This window comes from Gymnogyps californianus, chromosome 25 (assembly GCF_018139145.2).
Source record: "Gymnogyps californianus isolate 813 chromosome 25, ASM1813914v2, whole genome shotgun sequence".
In the NCBI taxonomy this organism is placed as follows: Eukaryota; Metazoa; Chordata; class Aves; order Accipitriformes; family Cathartidae; genus Gymnogyps; species Gymnogyps californianus.
Window position 1 is genome coordinate 2,418,924 of NC_059495.1, and position 22,260 is coordinate 2,441,183.

The 22,260-nt window shown below is 40.9% G+C and overlaps 2 protein-coding genes across 2 annotated transcripts; both read right to left on the bottom strand.

The window, feature by feature from the left end:
• Positions 1 to 1,983: 1,983 nt before the first annotated feature.
• On the bottom strand, positions 1,984 to 10,043 carry LAYN (layilin). The gene is made up of 8 exons (XM_050911036.1): positions 9,977 to 10,043; positions 8,577 to 8,600; positions 7,126 to 7,423; positions 4,681 to 4,838; positions 4,275 to 4,313; positions 3,825 to 3,908; positions 3,070 to 3,172; positions 1,984 to 2,341 (listed from the first exon to the last, which is right to left on the bottom strand). The coding sequence occupies exons 1-8, from the start codon at positions 10,041 to 10,043 to the stop codon at positions 1,984 to 1,986; spliced, it is 1,131 nt and encodes a 376-aa protein (XP_050766993.1).
• A 3,044-nt stretch (positions 10,044 to 13,087) lies between these two features.
• Positions 13,088 to 21,009, bottom strand: HOATZ (HOATZ cilia and flagella associated protein). Its single transcript, XM_050910843.1, is given in 5 exon segments — positions 13,088 to 13,213; positions 16,714 to 16,766; positions 20,019 to 20,104; positions 20,395 to 20,433; positions 20,853 to 21,009. Coding segments are annotated over 5 exon segments (396 nt in total). The 3' UTR covers positions 13,088 to 13,152.
• Between the last annotated feature and the right edge of the window lie 1,251 nt (positions 21,010 to 22,260).

Here is a 22,260-nt window from a genome sequence, read left to right on the forward strand (position 1 = left end):
TTCTGCGTTCTCAGTGATAAATGACATTATCCTCCCAAGCAGAAAGGACAGTGCTGTGAAGAAAGATGCATGGGACCACCCTTCTCTCTTCTCCAATATATATTCCTTATTCTTGTGATACAAGTGATCTCTTGAAGTGTGCTTCGAAAGGCCTTAAAACATACCAATGACCAAGTTAAATTCACTTTATCTTGGAATAGCTCATCACAGCTGTTTTTAACTCCCTACACCAGAAATCTCATATTTATGTACAGTTGGCTAAAATAACTGTACATTCTCTGTTAAATAAAGAGAAATTAAACTCAGTGCAACTCTTAGAATACCCTGTTAGCCTGCTCTGGCTCCTTATACACCTTAGAGAGGATGAAACTCCAGCCTGAAGTTGCTTCTGCAGACATTTGGACAGGTCCTTCATACCACTTCCATGGCTAATGCATACTCTTGATTTCTGAATCAAGCTCCTTAACAACTTTATTAAATGTGCTGCAAATAACAGAGAAACAGAGATAATGATCTGAAAAAACGCTTAGTGTGAAGGTTGTCTCTTGTCTCTTTCCCTTGGAAGTCAAGCAGTGAACTACAGACTGTGAATTCTTTCCAAGGTTGCTTCATATTCTTGCTTGTTCCCCATATGTAACAGGAAAATTCTCATTTCACCTGAATTTATATTTAGTTGTGTGGCAGTTGCTATGCCCTGCTGCCATTCATTTCTACTCCTCCAGAGGTGCAGGAAAATGGGAGGTATCTAATATTGGCTTCACAACAACGCCTTAAAAACTATGGTAAAATAAGATATCATTCCCTCACACTGTCAGAGAGGAAATTCCATGAACTATCCTCAGTACCTCACCTTAATACATATTTAATCTACGTACTGGAATATGTGAAGTCCCTGTAAATAGACAACAGATAATTTATTATAACTGATTAGCACGACACTTTAGTTTACCTGTCAAAATGCTGTTTTTAATCCAATTCTTTATGTTCACATACCTTTTCATAAATTCCATCTCTAAGGAATAAATAAATTCCATCTCTATAGAGATTAATATCAGGATGTCAGTCTTCATGGAATTCAGTACATGTCACAGGCCCAAGGAGGAAAAAGATCTAGAATAAATCTGCAACTGGCTATTCCTTCTACAAGAAAGGAATTGGTACTCAATTTGTCATTTTGACCAAATTAGCACATCTCTGGACAGCTAACGAGGCTGCTGTAACTCCCAAGACCAATCAGAATGCTTTGGAGTACCCCATTCCCTTCCTTTAGCATTGCAGAGAAGTCCCTTGTTCCTTGCTTTGCAATTCCCTTTGCCAGAGGATAAGTGAGGGAACACAGCTTTATGACACCAAAGCACTTACTGGGATTCTTTAAAAAACAACCTAATGGCGTAAGTAACACACAGTTATGGGCTGTGACTCACATACACTGCTTTGGCAGTAAGAACTAGGAGGGAAAGAAGCAGAAACCACACTACTCTCCTTGTGAAGTGTCTGTCAGTGTCATAGGCAGATGGTGGAGGAGGCCAACACAGCTGGGTTATGGGCTGACACGGAAACAACAACCAACCTGCAACCATGGCAGCTTTCTTGGGGACACCTATACGAATCCAAGTGTGACCAGTGATTGAGTTCTGACTTTTAACACCTTTGAAGATGAGTAGGTCAGTAAAATAAATAGGGATTTTGGATTGTCCTTTAGTTTCAAAGGCATATCTTTGGAGTACAAAAAAGAATCAAGAGTATTAACAAGCCATTCCTGGGGCAAAAGGGGGCTTGATGCAAAGCAAAATATATACATTCTTTTCAGTTTGGATCTTTAAAAAACCATATTCTTTCAAAAAGAGAAGCATATAGGGACAATGCAAAACCAGGATAAACATCACATATACTATTATTAAAACAAGTGCATAGGGAGGGCAGGTTAACTTGTATTGATATTCACTTTGTCATCCATATTCCAGGCTTTTTTTGTCCATTTCCTTAATATCCATAAATCTCATTCTCCACCCATGCCGATTCCTTGCTTCTCCCGACACGATCTCCACATAGCTCATAGATATCATTGGTCACAAAGCCACTTTTGGTGCTGGTCAGTGTCACAAAGCCACTCGTTGATGTATTCATTGCTGCATCTTCATAATCCCTGGAGAGGCTGTCAAGCACCTTATCTTCCTGTGTACGGAAGGAAGAATTCTTAGTGTCAGGCCTGGTTCCAGCCAGATCTGCTTCTGATTGCTTCTTGATTACTTTGTAAATATCCAGATTTGGACTGTTCCTCCTGGGGTTAGACAGCCATGCATCTTCCTCCTTTGGGCTTGCATCTATTCGGTCCTGTCTCCTTAGGGATGGAGGAAAGAGGACGAGTCAAAATATGCTTTTTTACAGAGGCAAATACAAAACAATACCACACCTCTCTTACAGTAATTTAATGATGACCCTTGAGGAAAGCTGACACTCAGAGCCTGGACTCAGGATGACATTTGTTATTACTTGCCATTCCAGATGTGTGGCAGCAGGCTGCACACCTGGGGTAGTCCCATGGCAGGACCTGCTGAGGTACCCCTAGCACCCTGCTGCTGGCTGAGATGCTGAGGCAGCAAAACTCGACACTGACACTCCCAAAACCAGAGCCAGCATCCCCACCAGAGGTACTGTGCACAGACAGAAAGCAAGGAGAGGAAATTGGTAAATGTTATTTGCTCCAAATGTATATGCTTTTATTTCTGTTACTATGTTTTTCACTTTTGAAGGGGATCTTCTGATAATTCAAATCTTTTCTTTAATAAGAAAACTTAGGTGCTAACACTTCAAAATCATCATCTTGTTTTGCACTATTCCCTAACTACTATATGTCTGTGAACACAATAAAATGGCATGATGATGTGATTTACTTAAAATTTTACTTCACAAGTAACTCAGCCTGGAGCATCCATGCCAGTTTTTAAACATTTATTTGGCTGAAAGCAGTCCTCTCCAGAGCATCTTACAGGATCCTGAAGCTAGCTGTAAAATGATTGCCAGGACAAGATATCACAGGTTCACTTGTTACACAAAAATGTCGCTTACCTCTTTGCAAAAAGCCAAAACCAGAAGATGGCTGTAACGACCATCAGGAGAAGCAGCACAGGAATGCTGGGAATAAGGATGTAGCCAAGACTCTGAACAGGTTCTGGGGGTAAAAATGACATTCCGGCTTTCATTCACTTGCAGTTGCATTTGACATGCACAGAACTTCATAGAAAAACTAACAGTTGCAAAAGGCAGCAACATCATACCTCAGTGGGCTTCTAGTCTTGTTCATGATCTAGCAGTATCTACTTCTTCTCAAAGGCAGCAAGTCTAACAGAGACTTGCAACAGTAGTGCAAGGTAATGAGATATGCTGTCTTTTAAAACCTTAGCAACCCCCAGCCAAAAGATTTCATAGAGCAAAATGTCTTTTATCATCTGTGAATTTGTAGGGGGGAAGTCAGCGTGGCAAGAAGAAATTGAAAGTTTTTCATAGTTAGCAATAGACTTACAAACAAAACATTAACATTTTAGACATTCAAAAGTGATTCAATAAATGAAAAGTACCTTTTTCAGACTCAAAACTCTTTGCACAACTTTAGATTTAGAACATTTTGGTAGCCAAAGCAATCAGTTTAGGTTTGTACTGGAAAAGATCTGAGGGAAGTTTTTTTTCAGATGCAGTTGTCTAAATTCAGTCTTCTACATTTAGGGTCAAACACTTCAAACTGAAATGTTGACTGTTTGCAGCCACATGTGAGAAATGTGGGCCTGGATAGTTAGAGCAGGCCAACTGTTGAATGCACAACATACCTTTGGCTTCTACAACTGTTACATTAGCATCTTTCTTACGGCGTTCTTCTGGGAACACTGGGTTCAAGGGCTCTGTTGCAACATCTGGAAAGAAGCAGCTTAATTAGTATTGCAGATGTTATTTGAAGGAATTTAAGAATCATAAAAAGTGAGGGTGAGAAGAGATTGAACAGACTGCCAGCTGCAAAGATGTGTAAGGTGTACTGGTACTCTTTTGCTTAGATTTCTGCAGCGTGACCAGTGGTCCCAGATACTGCATCAACAACAGCAAGACTGTGTTCCTGCAGAATGGATTATAGAATAGCACAAGGAAAGGGCAAACTGCAGGGAAGTTTCTTGCTCAGTAAATTTTCAGTCTGTGAGGGTCCTTGACAATGAATGTAACAGAGTATTTCTACTGGAAGTTAGCATATCATTTAAAAAAGCCCCAAATAAATATCTGTAACTTACCTCTTTGAGAATTCTCTATTGGAGCATTCGTTGGGTTCTCTAAAAGAAAAAAGATACGCACAATTTCCTCATAAGCTTGAGTAGGGAGACCAAGTGTACTGAATATAGTCTAATAACATGAGCACCCTTCTTTAGTGTTCTCTCTCCCTCAGGCCCCATTTGAGATCTCAAATACTTTATAAAAATCCTCTGAGAATTCATATAAGTCACAAGGCAAGTAGCTACAGATATTAGATACTGAGATTGTGTTCCCCAGGACTTGCATAAATTTAAAGATATCTGTCTCCCACCAGATTTTCCGGTGAAGCTAAAAAAGGGTTTCCCTATCTGTTACTGCAATCTCCTCATACCTCCTCTTGGGGACTGGGAGCAGGTTGGTTTTTAAAGCTACAGAATGACTCATTACCAAGAGAATATTTGCAAATGAAGTTATTTTTCATGTTGCATCTGTCATCGTTCCATTGAAACATGTAAGGACCTCCGACACCTGGTGGGGCAGATGGCTGGTGGTACATCACAACACAAATTTCACTCCCACAGGATGGCTCATCTACATACCAGTTCCTAAAGAAAATACAACAAACGTTGGGTAAGACTTGATGTCACTTTCTGTGATACTGCAGAAGCTCAGATGGGAATACAGCATGCAGGGCACCACAGAGGGCAGAATCAAAGAGGATTACAGCTCAGCACACCCCACCCCACCCTCACCCCCCACTTCCACTGTGTAAAAGTAGGAACAATAACAATACAATTATTTACAGTGTATCTTCTCTTTTTGGAATTCTTAATTTTCAAAGAAAACGCAGCAAGCAAGGTGTTCAACAAATATTAGGGAGTGAAGGGCTGAGTACCTCACTGCCTGAAACTCCTCTGCAAGGCTGAGTAAAAGCTCAGGAGAACGTTGACTTTCTCTGTACAATTTTAGACCTGTGCAAAATCATCTATCAAAATGATTTTTGCTCTCTGGCCTCAGTGCCCAATGCCTGCAAAACTTTGACACCTATTTAATAAGAAAATGAAAAAGCTAAAGCACGATCTGTTTTTCTGTGTCTAGAAAAACATTAACATGAAAAAACCCTGTCTTGCGATTAATTTTTTTTTTTTTTTAATCATGAACTTCACCACTGGAAACCGGTGTAGGCCTTTCTAAGTAGTACACAGGAAGGAGGCTTCACTACTTAGCACTCTGTAATACAATCGTTACTGAAGAGGCATTTTATGCATCTCAGAGAAGCACTTCTAAGACTGTGTCCTGTGATTTTGAAAGATGTTCAATACCCACTGATTTTGGAACAAGCAATGTTCTGCATGCCAAGCACTTTCTGAAAGCTGATCCATACAATATAAATAATTCCAGCTATACCAAGGTATTCAACATGGGAAAAAACCCACACATGTTAAAGCAGTATTTTCTCAATCACTACAATGCTGTATTCCTCCCTCACTTCCTTCCTCCCCTCGCGCCCCCCCGCCGCCACGCCCCTGATCTTTTCCTTGGCTTTGTCATTTGGCATAAGTAAGCTGTGTCTCACGAATGAAAGGCAATAAACCTATGTCTGTTTCTTAGCAGCAGCAGATCTGGTTCTAGCTTCCTATTATCTACCCCCAGTATCTGAACCACAGGAGAAACTTCAATATATTGAACAGTACTAAAAGCAGTTCTGTTTTATTCGTTCCTGCACAAAGCAACTAAAATTTCTTATGGGTTCCCAAAGCATAAAGTTCACAATAACAAGACATTTTTACACATGTCCAATATAAAGAAGAATGCAAAGGCAGACTTGTCATACATATGACATGTTGCCATAAAATATTTAAGAACATTTGGGGTATTTCATGAAACTTTGCAGTTCAATCACTGTAAATGCAGCAAGAAGTTCAGGATAATGAGTGAACATTGTACAATTTGATTTTTTAAGGTTACTTTAATCACAGGTTCAATAGTAAATATCTACCAGGCAAAACTCTCTTGAACCTGAAGTTCACTGTAGAGCTAGTACCTCGTGGCTAAGGCTTTCATCAACCTGGCAATGTTTAGAGCAGATTTTCTACTTCTATACCACAGAAAGGCAGACCTTGTAGGCCTGGATCTAAGAATATCTTTTGTCTAGAAAACTGTGACTCATGATTGAAATCAAATCATAATTTAGCAGAACTTTTGAGGCTAAACACATTTTGGTCCTATGCTGAACAGAAATGTGAAAGTAGTGAAAACAACTCCAGCAAACTTGTATTGGTTGTAAATGTTGTTGCCTCTATATTTTAATTACAGCAAATGCTGTGGTTCTGCTTGCCTTAAGATAAGGAAGCAGAAATCTAACAAGTGTGAAAATTTTAATTTTTCATGTCTACAATAGATAATGCAGCTCTCCAGTTTTACTATCTCACAGGAAAAAAATGCTATTCCCTCAGCAAGTAGAAGGAGAAGGGCCCATTGCTCAGGACATCGGGGACAAAACTTCAGGGGATCTGAAGTGCAGGAACCTTCAGGTCAAAGCACATATTTTGTACATGCCTATTTGGAGATTTTTAAGACCAGATCACTTGTTCTTCCACCTCCTTTTAGCAATCAAAAATTATCAATCTAGCCCAAGCTAGACACTCTAGGTGTCTTATACAGAGCAACAAAGAGAGAGCAGGGTCTCTATAGACGGTAATTTGTCTACCCCTTACATCTGGATGGGATGAATTGCTCTCTGGAGATAACTACCACTCTTCAGTGACTGCAGAAGGAACACAGATGACAGCTTGATTCTTTTGAAAGAATCCTTTCTGATTGCTAAAGGCAGGTGACAGTCCCTGACCTCCCTGACCAGATTGCTTCCCAGTCTCACTCATGGGTACCTACCGGAACTTGGATGAGCTGCCATCTGACCAGGAGTAGAGGTTCTGACACTCTGTACTATTGTCTACCTCCTCCTTTTTCCTCCTAAGCCCTATCCAAAAATCTCCATCAGAAGCTAAGAGACTCTCAATGAATTTTTCAATCAGTCTTTGCTCTGCTTCTGCTTCGATGCTGACTAGATGTCCGCCGTCAGCTCTGCAGGCAAGGTGTGCTTCTTCATAGCTGATCCTGCGTGAAGCATCATGAAAATAAACTATTTTGTAGCATGGTTGCTGTGTTCCACCCCGGCAAACTGTCTGTCCTGCAGAAATGGAAAGAAACCTGTTAGAGAAACTACACCTGTTAGTACCAAAAGTGAATGCTAATACTTCCATTTGATTGAGTTTTGCACGGTACGATAGTTTATATGGAAAACACAACACAGGTAAAAAGCCTCTTGTATTACTGGACTGGCAAATGGCATCTCCAAACTTTTCTTATTGCACGTAACAGTTTAGGTTGATCTGCACAGCACTGTTCTTTCATGTCCTGCACTTCTCAGCTCCCTCATGAATTTTCTGCAATTTGAAGACCCTAGGAGTTCCGTACAAAGAAGCAATGCTGTGCCAGAGAGCAAGCTGCCATGTGCAACCTTTTAGAGAGTTCCTTTACAAGGGTTCAAGGATTATTTTTTTAAATTATTATTATTTTTAAGGAATTTAAATGGCTAAAATTGGAGATCCCCTTACACAAGCAGAGATAATAATTTATCTTCTGGGGTATATGTAATAGTTTCATGGAGTATATACTGCAGTGTACCACGATGTGTTCACACAGTCCAATTGTAAGCATTGCTCTGCACTGTAATGTTACTGACTGCCCAGGAAGTAAAAAATGTCTGTTTTCAGACTGTCATAAGCCAAGGACTTTCTCATGTATGCAGCAGCATGGCTTATTTTGATTACAAGGAAAGTACAGATCAAAGTGAAAAGATACATACACTAAAATTATGCACTTGTATGTTTCTCAGCAGAAGAGTCCCAATATTTAGACTGTGGAAACAGTTTTGTTTTACTCAGTAAGTATTTCTTTTCAAACACACTGCAGACACAATCTGCTAACCTACATGTTTTTACAGATGAAAAACATTTAGCAATATTTGTAATGTACTCAGAACAAATGGGGTGTGAGGACAGGTCATTATAAACCCCTTCATGGGATATATCCTGGCTTTTCTTTATTCTTATATGCTCCTGCATGGCCACTCTAAGAATGGGAATTTAAACACCTTTCGTACTGGAATTTTTGAACAGTTAAGTACTCAGAGTCACAGAATCTGCTAACACTTTACACAGGAATTAGAACTGGCTGTACTGCAAAAGCAGTATTTAAAAATACATCTCTGGGCATAACCTGTGTTTCTCTTGGTAACTTAACCCTCATGCAGGCTTGGTGAAAAAGGCAAAAAACCTTACCTCTTCTGAGGGATATGTCCACTGCTAATGTGAAAGACATAAGAAAAAACACAGACGGCACATTGTTATTAAAAAACTGCACCAGCTGTCTAGAAATAGTGTCACAAACTACACTTGAGTTCTTTTCTGATACACAAACATGTTTTTTGCCATTAACTGGCAGAAAGTCTCTGTCTTATCAGCCAAAGTTGCCATTGCTTTCAGCGAAGGAAAAATTTATTGTAGCTGATTACTGTCCAGACTTCACTGCTAGTTAGATTCCCAAATATAATTTAGGTAACAGAGGATAATCGTATATGTAGCTCTAACCAATGCTGAAAGGGTTCCTTGCATTTTCCCCTTATCTCCTCATTGCCTACATGGGATCTGCCTCAAAGCCTGCTGACTTCAGTGAGCCTTGGTAATGCAAGACTAGGGATGAGTCAATTATACTGAAAAGTAAAAAATTAATGAAAAGAAATACATCTCTAACCCCACAGCTGGCAGCTGAGCCCTCTAACTCACTCCCACAAAAGTCCTACTGCAGACAAGAGTATGGCAGAATTAAAAATGTATTTATAGCTATAATAAAACTGTTTGCCTTATGTTGGAACAACATGAACATTTCATGGGTGACAGTGTTCAGGCTTTCTGCTGAATATACCAACCGATCAAGTCAGGCAGAAACTTCCCCCAGACTGGCTATTCCGTGCCCTAAAACCAGACCAGACTACCTAGTTTGGGCACTACATCCAAAAACACTGCTGGTCCAACCTTGAGCTGCCATACATCTATTACTATGAAAGGCATCTAAATAGGCGACATTCCTTTGCACAAAACTGGGAGGACAGACAGATAATCAAAAGAGACTTTGTAGAGGAAGAGTAAGACAACCTCGTGTTGGCTGGAAACTCAGCCAGGCTGGTAATTACCACTGAGGGTCGGATGACAAGAGTAGTTCTGTTAGCCAGGGCAGCATTTAAAACTCCTAGAACCGAGGCAGAAATGCAGCAGAGAGAACAGAAGAGTTTCTCATTGGAAGAGGAAAACGAAACTGGACTATCGGCGTGCCCGCTGCACGACCAGGAAGGCGGGGCTGCTCCCATCCAACGCAGAGGATGCGGAGGTCTCCCCAGCGCAGGGCTAGCTCCCGCTGGGGAGTCAGAAGGGAAGAATTACTGCACCAGGTAGTGCACGCACATCCTCGCCTCTGTCGCAACGGCTGCCGCAGGCAGCCAAACCCTCTCAGCGCAAGAGGGGAGCGGCCGGCGGAGCTGGCGTGCCCACTCCGGGCCAGGGGACGAGTCTCGGCCGAGCTGCGAGACCCGCGTCCGGCACCCCGCGCTCCCCGGCACCCTCAGCGCCGACCCCGCTCCGCGGAGCCGGGCAAGCGGAGGGACCGCCGCCCCGCACCGCCTTACCGCTGAGCAGCCGTGCCCCCGCAGCCCAGCCCAGCGCGGCGGCGCAAAGGGCCGCGGCCGCCAGCATCGTCCCCGGCTCCGTCGGCGTGCGCTGGGCGCCCGGCTCGCTGCACCGCCCGGCCCCATGCGAGTGGCCCGCGGCCCGGCTGCCGGGCGACAGGGGAGGGAGCGGGGAGGAGCCGTCGCCTCCTCCCTCCCCGGGCTCCGGGCCAGCGGGCCGGGTCCGGCTCAGCCCCTACGCGCGTTGGAGGCGGCAGCGGCAAAGACCCCCAGCCAAAGCCCGGGGACAGGACCTGCCTCCCTCGCTGCGCATCTCTCCTCCGGAGGCGTCTGCCTCTCCCGCTGCGGGGCACACGCTAAGCCTGCACCTCTTCCTGCTGCCCCCGTTCTCAACTATCCCCTGTGCCACACTTCAGACACCTCATCACTTCTGCATGTTTCGCCCCGCTCCAGCTTTATAACTTCCCTGTCCCACACGTAAACGACCAGGCGTGCGCGCAGGAGACGTCCCCATCCACCACAGCGTATGAGTGATATATGACCTGCAGTCCCTGAAACCGAAGGCTGACCCTCTCCATCCTGATGTGCAGCTGCCTTTAAGAAACTGATTCAGGACTGAAACCAGAACACGGGAACTTTGTTTCAAACATTAATAAATGCTGAGCCTGCTTCCTGGTGGCTAGGAAGCTGGTGTGCACCTGGTTCCGGGAACACGAGCTCTCCAGCTAAGATTTTAATGGCTCAGCCTCTAAGAGCTTTTTGCAGGTTGCAGAAAGGGGCAGAGCACCAGAATGAACGAATACAGGAGCTTTAAGAGCTACAGTTTCTGCTCAGACAGATACTAACTGGGGTCTATGTTTTAAAATAGATTAATGATTTTATGAAAGACTTAAAACCTAGACCAACTCTTGGGAGTCCAGTTGGAGAAACTATTTCTGAAATCAGTATCTTAAATAGAGAAAGGTCCTTTAAAATATCATTAAGACATTCCACTCCAGGTCATCAGAACTCAGGAATCCCAGAGGTAGGTGTTGGAGCTGAACTAAGGCTATGGCTTTGCAGCATGTGTCATGTCTGTGAAACGCACACATCAATGGTATTCTAGAACTGAACTTTTACATCTCCTAAGTCCTTGGGGATCAAGGTTTGGATTTAGTAAATAACTAGGCACTTGAGCAACTTTACAGACATGAACAATTTAACTGGTTTCATGAACTTGAATGAGGACTAATATTTTGGTGAGACAATTTTGCATTTAATTTCATGTATTTTAGAAGACAAAACAATGCAAAGTGAGGTATGTCCATGCAAGTGACATATGCATTTAACTATTTCCAAACTGTTAGGTAATATAATTGGAAATGCCTCAAATACAGGGAAGAACCAAGCATCTGAACTGGCTAGCCTGAGTTGTAAGACTGAAGTCAAGCCTGTATCAAGCCAATCTTCATTATCTTGAAGCTCCACTAGTACATTCGTTCTTTGGAGAACTTTTGACAGAGGAAATCCTGTTTGGGGAGTTTTTTTCTTGTTTTGCAGACCAAAGTAACCAAAATAATTGCAGTGTTTCTAGAAATTAAACAAAAACTCACCTTCTTTACAGCTGTAGGTATTTTTGTAACACAGCTTAACCCCCCCTGCTAATAATTTTAGTAGTCTATTCTGTTTTCAGCATGTTCGTATTCTAAATCCATTGGAAAGCATTTCGGTAATGGCTCTGAAGGAAAAAAAAAAAAGAATATATCCATGGCAAGTAGTAGCAGCATTATCAACATGCTTTCTTGAATTACTGGTGAATAAATATTCTGCCACTTACATTTTACAGCCTCTCCTGTATCAAAAGTACAACGGAGGAATACACTGTCATACGACAGCAGCAAAGTGATTACCAAAGATTTTGTTAACTTCAACAGGAAAATGGCAGTAGCTGACAGAAGCCTTTGTTGATCTGTTTTTAACAAAGGTCAGCTGCAAGCATTTGAACACTATCTATAGCACTTGATAACAAAACTTAGTGTCTTTATTGTGTAACCTTAATATTACTAGCCACAGACTCTTCCGTTTGACCTGGTTTCTACTTTTGTAAAGAAATTTCCTAACATAGTTGCTCTCCATTTATAATTTTGGTAAATTCAGCACACAGGAAATGCATATATTCAATTTAACAGCCCCTTCAGATCATAGAATTGTGCCATTTGAAAGCTGTCTAGTAAGTTCAGAAGATTTCAAATCCTGCAAGTCAAAAATCCCAGGACCACAGATGTCCACGGAATACAAGTCTACAACTGCCCAGGTACATATTTCGGCTCCCAAATATTTTAGCATTAATATTTCAAAAGCCAACTTTGATGATGAAGATTTATGTCTATGTTAGCCAGGCAAAACTGGTACTTTAATTGAGGTAGAGGGGTGCACATGTGTGAGAGAGCATGAGAGCACCAGAATAGAAAATGTGTTTTCCTGAAGCAAATTATATCAATAGATGATATCTGGCACAAACCTGAAGAAAATACAGAGTCTATCTTCTTGTAGAAAGATGTAAGTATATGTCTTTCCAGTTCTGGAATTCCTAGCATCCCAAATGCTTCATTGACACTTTTGCACTTTATTGCCCTTTTCCTTTCATGCTGACAACTTCAAAAAACCCATAAATGAAACAAGCGTTTTCATTTCCTGTGCACTGAGAAGGCAGTAAACTGAGCCCCCCACTTTGTCTCACAGTACAGTGGTGTAAGATGCCAGTAAAGAAGAGAATTCAGAGTGATTCTGAGCCTCAGTAAGCAGCTATTGGCATATGGTGTTCACTGCTGTAGTGCCAAGACAACAGGAAAGCAAGAGGACAATAAAAAACTTAAGTGTTTCCAAGATCAACAGCAGCACATTAGGAACTAACAGTTTACTAAGTAAATCAATTACATCATTTAAAATGTTTCTGAATTAAGCATTTATTTTAACTTTAGCAAAACAAAGAAATTTATGGATAGGCTGTCAAGTTTCTGCAAGCTTATCCACAGCCTTTGTCACATTCGTGCCATGTTTCAGTAGGAGCAACCAGATATGTAGTCAAATGAAGAATGTACATGGCTTGAAGTCCAAAGCAGCATGGTTCTGATAGCAGGATATTTTTTCTGGGGCAAAGAAACACTTTATTTTCTCCATCAGACAATTTAGCTGAACTATTTAAGGGCCTTTACTGCTTCTTGATCCATAAGGTCCGCTTCAGACACCTTCCGCCTGCTGGAAATAACAGAACTCTATCAGATAAAGTAAATTGTTGATCAGGCAGCTGCAGCTAATCTACATGAAACATCAATTGGTTACAGGCACACTAATGTCCTGAAAATGGTGTTGGTTTTGACTTTTTGGCCAGTTCTACAGAGAACAGTCAGTGTGAAATAGCTGCCAGGGTGCACAGTTCTTTAGCCCAATCTATGTCATCATATCAGGTACTTTTATGTGTATCTAAATGCAGAGATGCCTTGTAAATGCCTATCTATGTGTAGAAAGCAAAAATCACAGAACACTAGTTCAGAGAAGCCACACAAAAGAATGCCCATACAAGTATCAGAACTTACAGAAAAGTTCACAGAGAAAAACTTCAAAGGCAACATACAAGCTAACAGAAAAATCACATTTCATCAGGTGAAGTACTGCACAGGATTCATAATCCAAATTCCTCAGTAAGTTCTACCCTCAGGCACAAAGCAGTTGGATGAAACCCTTTCAATGTGCACATATTGCATTAATGTAATTATATTGCTAAAAGTACGTAGCTTACTGGGAGATTTTTTTGAAAGCTATTCCAATATAATTCCCAATAGGGATGTAATTATATATCAGTATAGAAGTGCTTTATACTAGCTTAATGCCTTTCTCTAAATAAATGTTTTTTTCTTTTTATCAGTACACACAACTTTACATTCATAGATCTGTATTGATTTGTAGATTTAAAGCAATAAAATTAATTACAAAACCCCCAAGCTGCTATTTAAACAAAGCTAAAAAACCCAAAGCACTGAACTATTTAAGCTATTTCCCCTGAATACTGGTAAGGAAGAAATCATTACTTCTATTTTTAAACACTTGGAAAGTGAAGGCCTATAAAAATACATACACAAATCATGAGTCTGCTGAAATCAGGAAAAAGATGAGCAACAAGAAAAAAGAGGACCTACCTACTGAAGGAAAAAAGAATCAGGAAGAGTGTATTCTGTCCATGGAAAATATTTTGACAAATGTAGCTCTTCTCAAAATATGAAATATTTTCTCAGCCATTCATCTGAGTTGCCACTGGAAACATAGATCATCTTGGTCAATACAGACTATAAATATTTTATCAGACATTAGTAAAATTGGTATGATCATATTTCCTAGTAATAAGTGCTAACAGACCATTACAAAAATACAATTATTCTAATTAAATACAGCAGTAATCAATACCCTGTGCTCTGGGTCAGTTTGCTTCCGTAAATAGTGATGCATATTTTTCAGATTAAAATGTTTAAAATAAAAAATGTAATAGTTTAATAAATTGGACTACAGTTTTCCTCACAGGCCATAAGCTGCTACGTAAAGCATGAATCTTAACCCTCCCCATGCAATTAACTATCATTTCAGGTAAAAAGCTCCCCCAGTTGTCCTTGGCACAGCTTCAAGACAGCTTAAGCTTTCCTTCTGTAAGTATCTGATGATGGAAGGAAGGATTCTGTAGGTTGTTCCCTTATACCTACTCCTGCAGCTGCTCACCTCAGCAGACATTACACCTTCAGCCTTTTCATTTGTTCAAGATACTTGTATTTTTCTTTTATAGCTAACTTTGGAGGTAATAGTCATACTAGAAATTAATCGCACCTAATGCCCAGTATTTTCCTGAGGTATTTGCTTTCAAAATGAATTGTTGTCAGTCATTTCTCAGCTTTCATATCCGTATGTTAGGTTGGAAGGAAGATATAATCTGCAGATTCATTGCTTAGTCTTTAAGTTGTGCATATTCAACGACACCATCTTGCTTAAACTGGTGCCAGTGTGAGAAAAATGGCCTCACTTAAATAATTTAAATGGAATTCATTAAAAGGAAGAAATTGCTGAATCAAGGGCTGTGAGGTACCTTGTCAGCATTTTCAAAGATGAGGTGGTTTTTAGGAATAAAGAACAACTTCATAATAAGTGTAGCTATTCTTTTTAACTCTTCACACTGTAGCTTAGCCCATGGCCCAAATGCACCTTTAGGGCTGCCCTCGTAGCTCCCATCTGACTGACACAACTATGTTTGAAGAAGGAGATTAAGATTTTGGGATAGACAGGGCAGTGCTGATGTACTTCAAGGGCAAAAGCAACTGCCTCAACTTCACAGTACAGAGTGGAAAGTATTAGCAGTAAATGTGAAAAGAATCAGCTAGCCACTAGTTAAAAATAATAATCCTGTCTATCCTGAATTGAGAAATGACTTACATGTACAAGGCCAGTTAAATAAACTGCCTTTCAATGTAAAAAAACGGAGACAATCCTTTTGGCAAAAACAGTGTAAAGAGTAAGCAAGTGCAACACTGCATGTAGCCAAAACATGCTGTTGTAGTTCTGGTGGGGCAGTTTTCCAACTCTTCTCAATCCCAGTCTAACAGTAACAGTGGATGACCTTAAACTTGTGTTTCTGCTTGTGTAGTACCTACCTGACAGCTGCAGGGATCCTGTTTATTTTAATAGATACTTATTGACACTGGAAAATAACAGCATTTGCATCATTCAGGAGGTCACAGCCAAATGCCAGAAAGGAAACTGTTCAACATAACATAACCAGATTGTCAGCACTCTAAGGCCTAATGTTTGTTACAAATTAAGGAATCCTTCACTGCCTGGTTTAGCAACTGTTGCACCTATGTCACTGGCCTAAACTTAAGAGAAGTCTACTTCAGGTAATTTCATCCCACATATTTCCAAAGTCTTCAGGTATTCCTGAAGGCTTACTTTACCAGCTGTATCTTACAGACGTGTGTGATGACAGAGACAATTTCAACAGGGCTCCACAAGAATGCTGCAGCGCATCCAGGCAGAATAATTTTCAGGATCAAACCCTCGCTCTGTATTTGTGTCAGTATTAGTAAGGCTGTCTTTCCAAAGAATTTGAATGAGTCATCTCATGCAACATGACATGATGACGTAATATGCTATTTCGGTGACCTATTTTTGGATCTATAGCAGGGCAATAAACATGGAAACTTCTTAAAATTTTGAAAAATATAACCAAAGAAAGCATCCATACAGTGTGATACTACTGACAAGGTCACACTGGTGCTTCTTCCCTTATTCAGCCAAGACATGCATGGGAAAGGAACAGGCTTTCTGATATTTCCCGGCTCTTTCAGAAATATGGAAACACTTTGACAACTGGTCTTTTTCCTGACTTTCTGAATTCCAACCAGAATAGCAAAATTAAAGTCTTCATAACTTTTAAAAAATGTCTAAGCTTCCACTTCCTTCCCTTAACCACTACTTAGAAATAAATGGAACATATATAGAAAGTAAAGGATTAACGTACAGAACAATAGGAGCACACTTTCAGCTTTTTAATGTCTAAATTTTATGATAATAGGTATTAATATAGGATAAAACTGAGTAGTTATTTTCAAAATAATAATAATAATAAAACCAGAATATCTTTCCCCCCAAAATAGGGCCTGACTATTTAGACAGAGGGAAAAAAAAACCTAAACCAAACTTATTTTAAGTATTTTCTTTACCTTACTTGATCAGTTTTGATCTTTGGTTTATGTGGATGAGAAATCAGCTCTTTCTAAAAAGAGAGAAAGACTTATTAATTATCACTAGTTCATTTTAAACTTACTGTTTATCCTGGAAGACAGCTTTATACAAACACTGAAACAAAAGACTACACTAGCAATAGTAAAGAGTTTGGGGTCTTTTAATGTGCTAATATGGTACCTGAGTAGTCCAGAGTATAAAATTCATATGAGTTATTGTGTCAGAAGGAAGGAGACTCATGTTTTGTTTCAGGCCTAGCTTTAATGCATAGAATTTGGACAAAGCAGATATACTTGGTTCAGCATTTTAATAAACTTTGAGAAGAGGAAGTACTTAATATGAACCAACTTAAAAGCTTAAATAAGGAGGAAGAAAAAAGGAGGCTTTTATGTCTAAAATAAATGCGTCATTTCTGAAAGTATCCTTTGAAATCTTGTTTTCCAAGTTACTTCTCAAATCACTCCACTTATCAGCTTTAAAATTTCAGTTCTACTCTCTACTATTGAGTAATGAAATTGTATTAATTAGGATATGTAGCTCTTCAGAAGGACAGATGTTTAACCTTACATGGGGTAAAAACTCATCTATCTCTGCTTTGTATCTTGTGAATTACAACTGAAGGAAAGAAGTGCCTTAATATAATACAGATCTCTTATTCTTGAATTTTCTTCTGGTAAACATCCTGCCAGGCCAAGCAAAACCATTATAAATCAGTAAATCTAGAGTTCACTACTGATAATAATAAAAATCCCTAAATGCAGTTCTTCCTTTTATTGCTCAGATTTAATTTATGAGAGCTTTTTAGGGAGCAGAGCATACGAAACCCGCAGCCAGTTTAATAATTTTGTTATAAACTGAGTTTTAGTGTTTCAGTGGGAAAAAACCTAGAGACAACAATGAAAAAAATCAAAGCAACTAACAATGGACAGGCTGCAAAGATTCCTTTGGAATATTAAACTGAGAAATTTAGACACTTATACACAGTTGTATTACAATTGGTTTAATTTAAATAACTGAGGTCCTTTCATTATGTATCTCTATTTGGAATACAGGACCTTCAGCAGTCCTGCCACAGGCCTCACTGCCATTCTGACAGCACTATAAAGCATTCCTATTTTAGATGCATTAAACTGATTACTCAGATTTGCAGTGTTTATAATTTTGAAATGTCTTTGTTAATCATAAACTATCCTGTAAAGCCTGTGGGAACTAATGAATTACAGAATAGTCCAGTGAAATAAACATCCAAAAGACAACAGCTTTTTTGCTGTGTGCCTCACTACTGTTTCATATGAAATTAGCTAACTAATCAAAATAAGCATTTCTAATAAATGAATTCACTGTCAGTTTGTGAAATAACAGTGTTAACGCAGCTAAGCTTTCTTTCTAAAAAACCCTGTCCCTGTACCACTGTGGAGACAACATCTACTTCCCAGATCTACACAACAGAACTTCCAGGTTTTGCTCTCCCTGGGGACATGCTGCAGGAACAGAATGTCTGAATCAAGTCTGAAATCTGGATTTGAACAGTAAATGACACCTATGACTGATAATAATGTGAACATTATTCCTATTTCATTCACTGCATTCATTTTAATTTTCTTAGACTTATGTGAGGCTTATAGCATGTCCTGTAGTTGTATAAAGTCATTTACTCATTGAAATTAATCAGTCATCTTTATGGCTGCCAGATGCCCAAAGCTGTAAAACCTTGCTATCATCTATTATTACTGAATTTAAAAAAAATGAACGGAAGATTCAGGGAACTGTTGGTAGCTTCAGCCAGAATTCAGAAAGAAGGCTAATTGATGATAATGGATGAGATGCATTTTGGAATTATTAATTGGAAAAGGAGGATTGCTGACTTGCAGGAAAGACTTGCAGACCTCAGCACCTTTCTGCACCTCTTGCAGATTGCTCTCATCTGGCCTGCTTCCCAAATATAGGCTAGAGGCTTTTCAGTAAAAATGTGGAACGTTTTACTAAAATGAGAAAAAAAAATAGTATAATTACAGAGTCAGGCTGAAAATGTTATTACAATATTTAATACTACTTGTCTTAGTTTCCATTACTTGTGTGAATTGTACTCATGGTATATATGTGGAACACTAATTCACCAGTTAGATTAATAGGGGCTTCAGTAGAAGTTTATATCAGTGTCTCAATAGCAAGCACCGCTGTTGTCTGCATCTTCTTTTTCTTGGCAAAGTAGTAGGAGAAACCTCAAGCTCTATATACTTGGTCCAATCCCACTGTTTTGCAGGAGATGAACCTCAGTGATCTGGATACCATGTGACTTGCTTCTTTTCATGGCCAATTTAATGCTGGAGTCACTGCATAAACATGAGTATATATATCTCATAGCATGCTAAATTTTATTGATCCTATCCACCAATTACAGACTACAGGAACCGTTAACTAAAGTGCTGAGTGGACGGTTGCATGCCAGATTGATGTTAGCTTTTGAAAAACTCCACTAAGTCAGAAAGCTCTGCGCAGTCCAGAAGGATCCAACCTGAAAGGTGCTACAATATCCCAGTTACGCCTTCCTTTGGAAAGACAGCATCATCTATAAACTCAGTTTTGATGTTGTTTGCTAAAAGCTACAGTTTGTTCTGCAGCTAAGTAGTTTCTACAAAATTTGAAATGGCTTGGTCTAGCAGTTCTTGAATTATACCTCTCTCAAAATATCACCTAAACCTGTCCCTGAGTGACAGGCTAAGGCAGAAGCATTTCTATGGAAGCTGATTTAATAACCGCCCACTACCAAATTTCCCGCATCTCTCACTCAATGAACTCCTGGCACTAGCTGCTGCTGGGAACAGGCTAATGGAGAAGGTCTATTAATAACTAAGACAACTAAAAAACAAACTTACGCTTTGAGCTGTGCTTCAACGTGTCTATGCCAGGATTTTGTGTGTGAAATTGCATGCAGCACTGGTGTTTTTTTTCCCCCCAAAATTATCCACTTTTGAATCTGGGCACCCTCAGTTGGCTACTTTTAGATAATAAATCAGAACGGAAATTATGTGCTTACTATGAAGAAATTAAGTACACAGCCTACTACTTTCAGCCCTGCCCCAAGCCAGCATGACCCAATTGGGAATAAGTTTAAGCTAACCATCAAGAAATGGGCTGCATCATGCAAACCACAAAGTGGGCCAGGTCCAGGTGATTTTCATTACTGTTCATCATGTTATTTCCAAAGTTCCAGTATTCCACCAAATGACACACAGTGAATGGAAATATTTATGAAAAAAGAGTCAGGATCAGTGATTCTTACCTGCTGAAGATATGTTTCTTTTACTTTAGTTTTCTCCATGCTTTCAGCTTCCAAGAGTCTCTCTTTCTCACTGTTTTTCTCACTTTCTAAATAAGACAAATAAGCAAGTGCTCCTACTACTGCCGTCGTTCACAGAGGGCAACTGAACCATAGTGTACTTTTGGGCCGTTCAGAAAGTTAGTGATCCCAGTGTCTGGATCCCAAGACAGTAGGTATCAGCTGAAATATCTCAGTCGTGCATACTAGGGGCTGTGGCTCTTCTGTCATTCAGAGCTTATTGGCATGAGTCATTATTCATTCCTGAGAATTAATTCCTCCCAGAAACCTAGGCAACAAAGGTTTAGCAAGCTGGGGGCACGCAGTCCTTCATACTTACTTCTAGAAAGTTGTGAGCCCTGGAGAGCAGTACTTCTCTCTGGAAGGTAAAATCACATTAAGGGTGTCTGGGAAGGTGGGGCTGGTGGTGCAGGAAGGGCATGAGGCCCTGGAGAGGTGTTGGGGGTCTGGAGAGGGTGCAGGGCTCAGGCAAAAGGTGTGGGGCCCCCAGGAGAGCACAGGGCCCCAGGGAAGGTGTGGGGACCCCAGGACAGGTGTGAGGCTCTGGAGAGGGGTCCCAGGAGGAGCAAGAGGCCCCAGGTAAGGTGGAGAACCCCGCAGGGAGGTGTGCGGCCCCAGAGACGGTGTACGGCTGCAGGCAGGGCCTCCTCATGGGGCAGGGTCCCCTCATGGGGCAGGGTCCCCTCACAGCATGGGGTCCCCTCATGGGGCAGGGTCCCCTCACAGGGCAGGGTCTCGCCATAGGGCAGGGTCCCTTCCTGGGCAGGGTCCCCTCACATCGCAGGGTGGCAGGGCCTAGTCAGGACTCGAGCAGTGGTGGGAGCATGGCTGAGGTCCAGAAGGTGCAGGTGAAGCGCACGTTGGCTGGGCTCGAGCCAGCAAAGACAAGGGGTCCATCACGTGCCATTGGGTGCTGTCCTGGCTCTGTCCCCATGGCACCGCATGGGGCTGAATCCTGGTGTCCCCTCTCCATGAGGTGGGCCTGCCCAGCTCAGCCTGTCTGCTCCTGCCCTGTGGCCACAAGGAAGCAAGAGGATGGCAGGACCCTGGTGATGCCCGTGCCACTGACACATCGCTGTCACTGCCACCTGCTGTGGTAGGTGCCCATGACCTCTCTGTTGGGGCCCTTCCCTTTTCCCTGTCATCACTGGCATCTGGATGCCAGGAGGGAGGACTGTAGTGAAGGTGTGAAGCCATCTCAGAGCGAACACAGAAGCACAGACATGCCTGGGGAGCCTGGACCCAACTGCATGGTAAGGGACACACTGCCTATCACAGTAAACATGGAAGACCAGAAGGCTGACCACATTGTACATCTCATTTCAAGTGTCTTCAGGCCATTTTCACTCAAGTCTACCCTCGGGCCTCTCTATGAACGGGAAATAGCTGCCACCACAGGCCTCAATTTTATTTATTCAACAAGACTGAATGGAGGTAAATGTGAAAACAATGGCCTTAGACAAGTGTAAGGTTGAGACAAGCACAATCAGAACAGGAGCTGATGTCTGCAAATTTTGGGAAGAAAAAAACCTTTCAATTTGTTCTCATGTTTTTTAATGTCCTGTATGCAAAACAGTTGTGAATGAACTGTATCACACAGTAAGGTGCAGTTAAATTGGCTTGACAAATGCACTGATGTCTCTTGCATGTGTGACAGGCAATCCAGTACATTTCACTTGTTTTATTTCACTATCTTGCCTGTCTATTAGATGCTTCTGCAAAAAGGTTAGTCTGTCTGCCTTCTGTTGTCAAAATTCCCATGCATCTGATTTCCATTGACATATCTTCCAAACCTTTTTACCTGGCTGTGTGGCTAGTGATTGTTACTTTTGGCAATCAGCTAACTACACTGCCTAGTAACTAGGCTGATGTAAGAGACAGTTCCCTTTCAAGTCCTACTTTGATGAAGACTGGAGTTTGTTAAAAAAAGCTCTTAGAGCAGGTTCTAGCACTATTAAGTGTTTTCTCCATTATTAAAATTCTTGAACATTAAGCAGAGTGGACAGAGTAAAAAACATTTATAGCATACGGTGAGTTTAGTATTTAATCATTGCTCAAAACTCCCTTCACTTACTAGCTTGTTAAATAAGACAGAAAAGCTAAATGAAAAATATTTTCCCAATACCTGACAGATAAACTGAAGGGTACAACCAAAAAAATTCTTAGTCCAATCTTGTTGCATAAA

Bases quoted from the DNA above. Each gene is read 5' to 3' on its own strand.
- LAYN (XM_050911036.1), bottom strand. From the start codon at position 10,043: ATGCTGGCGGCCGCGGCCCTTTGCGCCGCCGCGCTGGGCTGGGCTGCG. The intron at 8,601-9,976 runs GTAAGGCGGTGC...CTTTCACATTAG, and splicing joins GGGGGCACGGCTGCTCAGCG to CAGTGGACATATCCCTCAGA. The intron at 3,909-4,274 runs GTAAGTTACAGA...GCTTCTTTCCAG, and splicing joins AATAGAGAATTCTCAAAGAG to ATGTTGCAACAGAGCCCTTG.